This window comes from Pinus tabuliformis, chromosome 4_2 (assembly GCF_031772625.1).
Source record: "Pinus tabuliformis cultivar Carrire ecotype Pingquan chromosome 4_2, CPIR1, whole genome shotgun sequence".
Taxonomy (NCBI): domain Eukaryota; kingdom Viridiplantae; phylum Streptophyta; class Pinopsida; order Pinales; family Pinaceae; genus Pinus; species Pinus tabuliformis.
In genome coordinates, this window is record NC_142304.1 from 1,012,001,474 (window position 1) to 1,012,006,927 (window position 5,454).

The window sequence follows — 5,454 nt, forward strand, 5'->3', positions numbered from 1 at the left end:
ACAATACAAGTACTGAAAGCAAATGTGAAACAGTTTGATTTAATTAACCAGTTAACCACCGTCCATTACAAGCAAGAGTGCACAAAAAGATTTTCTGAGCAGATAGCGCTCACCAAAAACAAATTTTCTTTCAAACGAAGCCTCTTAAGCTAAATACAACAGAACAGGGCTATTCGAGCCACAAAAGACAGAGTGGAGTATAACCCAACTATAACTCAGGTGACTGCAACTATAAAGGAACAAGAACCAGGAACATCAGAACCCTTCACAAATTAACAACCGAATCATGGTCAGAAAGACCCTACCCATTGTGTGAGTCTGGGCGGGTTTTGAACTGCTCCCCGGCGATTGCAGAGAAAGCAAACCCTCGGCGTCCAGCCACGTTAAACAACCTGCAAATAGAGGTGGGTGAGGGTTAGTGCAGAACTGGAACGAGAGAACGAGTCAATCTAGCAGACGAAACAAGCCATAAAATACATTGGTTCTTACCTGTAGTTGATAAGGCGGCATTGCGAAACCGAAACTGACAACCAGTGCTTGAAGATAAGGAACGAGACCGTAAGAGTCTGAAACAGGCGTGAAAGCAGGGTATGGCATAGAACTAGTGCATACCTCGGAGGCAAGGTCGAACGAACCGAACCAGAAGCGCGGAACTGGAGGGAACCCTGTCACGGTTACGAATCAACAAGTTATCAGAGTCGAGAAACAACCCATGCGACAGAAATTGTCCAGAGAAACAACAAACATACCATAGCACAGGGTAGGAAACAGACGATGTTGTCGCCCTCGTAGAAGCTCAACGCACAGAACAGAGGAAGTCTGGAGGCACCAACGAAGCTCAACGCACAGAACAGAGGAAGCCAGAGACACCATCATACCTCGGAAGAGCAGAGTTTAACGCACAGAACAGAGGAGGCCCGTAGGCACCAACAAACCTCGACGGAGCAGAGCTAAGAGTCGAGCACAGTGAATAAACGAAAGTGACAATAAACGAGGGTAGGGTTTGTCAAAAGGCGGGAGCGGCTAGGCCGAGAAGACCGACAAGTGGCGTCCCATGACCGGTGAGGGGGGACAACAATCAATACAAGCAGATTGCAAGTGAGTCCAAATCCACGGAGGGTTTAATATCATCGCACATTAACATGACAGCTAACGTAACCATAGGTTAATCACCGAAGGAACGAGAGGGGCCTGTAACCTTGGCACAGTTACCAACTACGTTCACATTAAGTTCCACACGATTGAAACAAACTACGCCACGTTGGAGGGCTGGGCCATCGTAAGTGGTATCAGAGCAAGGTTTTCCGAATAGGAACAAATGGAGGTTGGAAGGAGAGGAAGAGGAAGAGGTAGAGCGGTCCGGAGAATAGCAGAAGAGGGACTCCGTGAGGAGATTCGCATTTTGCGTGAAAGATTGGCAGTAGTAGAAGTTGGGGGAAGGAGAGACCCAGCAGATGATAGTGATGAAGATGTGGCAGAACTAGAAGACGAGTTTGAAGGGGTGACACCGGAATTCCGGTTATTAAAGTCAGTTTTGCTATCCAGTCATAAGCCAAAGCACGAGCTACCCACTTATGACAGAAGTTTGTCTGCAGATGTGTTACTGGATTGGTTGAGTGAAGTAAATAAATATTTTGAGTTTGAGGAAACCAGCGAGGACAAGCAGGTGAAGTTCGCCGCCACAAAGCTGAAAGGACATGCGTCCTTGTGGTGGGACAGCGTTCAGGCGGAAACGAAAAGGCTACACAAACAACCTATAAAGAAGTGGACCGGGATGGAAGCAAAACTGAAGGAGAAGTTTCTGCCGAAAGACTATCAGATCATGTTGTATAGGCAGGTACAAAACTTGAAGCAACGAGGGATGACTATTAAGGAATATACAGAAGAGTTCTATAAGCTGAATCTGCAGGCAGGGTATGTGGAAGATACCCCAGAAAAAACAGTCAGATTTGTGAATGGGTTGAGGAGGGAAATACTAGATGAAATCGGTATCCTCTCACCCAGAACTTTGGATGAAGCATACCAGTTTTCACTAAAGGCGGAGGAGAAAATTAATAGGAAACAGAATGCCAGGAGAGGAGGCAGAACTGGCAGGGGGAAAGGTAAGGTTTTTGGCAGAGGAAGAGGTGCAGGTTCAAGTGAAGAAGGCAGCAGTTCTAAGTCTGCAGGCACGGCAGAGAAGGACAATAGCACTAGAGGAGGACAACCGGCCCAGCGAGGGCGAGGAAATGGTCGGGGCAGGGGAACTGTCCAGTGTTATCGTTGCCACAAGTGGGGACACAAGTTGTATGACTGTCCTGAAGGTGAACCGGTAGGTGGAAGAGCAGCTTATGTTGCCCAGCCAGAGGATGCTGAGGAAACACCCCAGGAAGTGGAGAATGCACCAGAGACGGGTGAAGCTTTGGTGTTGAATAAAGTGTTGTTGAAACTAGAAAACGAAATTGCAGAACCTGACCAGCGAAAGGATTTGTTCCGAACAGTTTGCAAGTCACACGGTAAGTGCTGCAAGCTGATCATCGATAGTGGAAGTATCGACAATTTAGTGGCTGTAGAGATGGTGGAGAAACTGGGATTGAAAAAGTTGAAGCACCCCACTCCCTACAAAGTGTCATGGCTGCAGAAAGGACATCAACTGTTAGTTGATGAACTGTGTGAGGTGGAGTTTCAGATAGGCAGGTATAAGGATAAAATTATCTCCGATGTTATGCCAATGGATGTCTGTCATATATTGCTAGGACAACCCTGGCAGTTTGACAGAAGCGCAGTTCATGATGGGAAAACAAACTGTTATAAGTTTGTCAAAGATGGGATCAAGCACACGCTTGTACCCATCAAAGAGGAGAGTGCAGCTGAAACCAGTGGGGTAAAAGCATTGTTGATGGGCGGAAAAGAATTTATAAAACAGATTGAGGACAGTGATGTAAATTTTGTTGTCATAAGAAGGCCAAAGGCAGTGATACTACATACACAGATTTCGGATTTGCCCAAGGAAATCTAAAACATGTTGCAGGAATTTGGAGACATCGTGGTGGATGACCTTCCGGATGAACTACCCCCCATGAGAGGTATTAGCCACTGTATTGACTTTATACCAGGGGCCAGTCTGCCAAATAAAGCAGCTTATCGTATGAGCCCTAAGGACCATGAAGAAATTAGGAAGCAGTTCCAGGAGTTGTTAGACAAAGGATTGATTAGAGAAAGCATGAGCCCCTGTGCAGTACCGACCATTTTGGCTCCAAATAAAGGAGGAGAGTGGCGAATCTGCACGGATTCTAGAGCCATTAACAAAATTACTGTTAGGTACACGTTTCCCTTACCGAGAATGGACGATATGATGGACTCTTTGAGTGGGGCGGCTTATTTCTCGAAGATTGATTTGAAGAGTGGATATCACCAGATCCAAATTCGGGAAGGAGATGAGTGGAAGACAGCTTTCAAGACAAATGAAGGCCTGTATGTGTGGCTGGTGATGCCATTCGGGTTGAGCAATGCTCCCAGTACTTTCATGCGCCTGATGAATGAGGTGCTGAAGGAATTCATTGGGAAATTCGTAATAGTTTACTTGGATGACATTCTGATTTTTAGTAAAACTAAGGAAAACATTTCAGGCATGTTTGAAGTGTGTTGAGGAAGCTGCAGCAAAACAAGTTGCTGATCAATCTGAAAAAGTGTACCTTTTTTCAGTGGGAGTTGGTGTACCTGGGTTTTGTAATTGCGGAAAATGAACTAAAAATGGACCCAGAAAAGGTGGCAACTATAGTTAGCTGGCCTTCTCCAAGAAGTTTATTTGAAGTCCGAAGTTTTCACAGACTAGCAAGTTTTTACAGGAAATTCATCAGGAATTTCAGTGAGATATGTGCACCTATGCCGGATACGATCAAGAAGGCAAATCAGCCTTTTCACTGGACATAAGCAGCGGAAAATAGTTTTCAGATTTTGAAGAGGAAGATTACTGAAAGGCCGATATTGAGGCTGCCTGAATTCAACAAACTCTTTCAAGTTCGTTGTGATGCCAGTGGTACAACCATTGGGGCAGTACTTAGTTAGGAGGATAGACCAGTCGCGTATTTCAGTGAAAAGCTGAACGAGAGTAGACAGAAATACTCAACCTATGACAAGGAGTTCTACGCAATTATACAAGCGTTAAAGCAATGGAGACATTACCTGTTGGGTAATGAGTTTTTTTATTTACAGATAATTCTGCATTACAGTACATCATGCAGCAACATAAATTGAACCATAAGCATGCAGCATGGGTTGAGTATCTTCAGAATTTCACGTTTGTACTGAAACATATTAGTGGGCAAGCGAACAAGGTGGCAGATGCATTGAGTAGGAGGACCCTACTCTTACAGGAAAGTACAATGCAAGTTTTAGGCTTTGAGCACCTGAGGGAATTGTATCAAACAGATGCAGATTTTAAGGAGGCCTATGAGGCCTGCCAAAACCCTCTGTTGAGAAATAGTAGCTCGTGGTTGGACTACAATTTACAGGAATGGTTGTTGTTTAAGGGAGGACAGTTATGTATTCCCAACTGCTCTATGCGAGAGAACATTATTCAAGAAAAACACAGTGGGGGTCTGGCTGGACGTTTTGGTATAGACAAGACAATTTCACAGGTAGGGCATTTCTATTTTTGGCCAAAGTTGCAACGGGATGTACAGAGGTACGTAAGTAGGTGCAAGACTTGTCAACTAGCAAAGGGCCACAGTCAGAATACAGGTCTTTATTTACCATTACCCATTCCGAGCAGACCGTGGGACTCCGTCAGCTTAGATTTTGTTCTCGGCTTGCCTAAGACACAGCGGGGTTTCGATTTAGTAATGGTAGTGGTAGATCGATTTTCAAAGATGGCGCACTTTATACCTTGCAAGAAAACCAGTGATGTTACTTATGTAGCACATTTATTTTTTACCGAGATCGTTCGACTGCATGGTCTCCCAAGGCCTATCATCTCCGACAGGGACGTAAAGTTCACCGGACATTTTTGGCGAACCCTGTGGAAAAAGTTGAACACCCAGTCACAGTTCAGCTCCGCTTACCACCCACAGACCAATGGACAAACTAAAGTGGTGTACAGGAGCCTGGGGAATTTTCTACGGAGCTTGATAGGAGAAAATTCACGGATGTGGGACCGTGTACTTGCTTAGGTGGAATTCGCATATAACGATTCACCTAATCACATCACCGGTTATAGTCCCTTCCAGATTTTATATGGCATGCACCCACGCGGAGTGCATGAATTACGAGATTTGGGAAAGCTCGAAAATCAAAGTGCTGATGGGGAAGATTTCGCCCAAGCAATGAGCAACTTACATGAGCAGGTAAAGCTGAAATTACAAGACAGTAGTCAAAAGTATAAGCAGCGAGCTGATTCAAAGCGTCGGGAAGTTCAATTCAACGTTGGAGAAGAAGTCCTTGCGTATTTACGTAAGGAACTGTTTCTAAAACGGA

At 45.0% G+C, this 5,454-nt stretch overlaps 1 protein-coding gene across 1 annotated transcript; it reads left to right on the top strand.

The window, feature by feature from the left end:
• The first annotated feature begins 1,318 nt into the window (after nucleotides 1–1,318).
• LOC149173056 (uncharacterized) lies at nucleotides 1,319–3,912 on the top strand. Its single transcript, XM_089426558.1, has 3 exons — nucleotides 1,319–2,716; nucleotides 3,011–3,523; nucleotides 3,685–3,912. The coding sequence occupies exons 1-3, from the start codon at nucleotides 1,319–1,321 to the stop codon at nucleotides 3,910–3,912; spliced, it is 2,139 nt and encodes a 712-aa protein (XP_089282684.1).
• The last annotated feature ends 1,542 nt before the right edge of the window (nucleotides 3,913–5,454 follow it).

Coding starts and splice junctions, on each gene's coding strand:
- LOC149173056 (XM_089426558.1), top strand. CDS start 1,319: ATGGAGGTTGGAAGGAGAGGAAGAGGAAGAGGTAGAGCGGTCCGGAGA. Junction 2,717..3,010: donor CCGATGTTATGCCAATGGAT/GTCTGTCATATA, acceptor AACATGTTGCAG/GAATTTGGAGACATCGTGGT. Junction 3,524..3,684: donor TCATGCGCCTGATGAATGAG/GTGCTGAAGGAA, acceptor ACCTTTTTTCAG/TGGGAGTTGGTGTACCTGGG.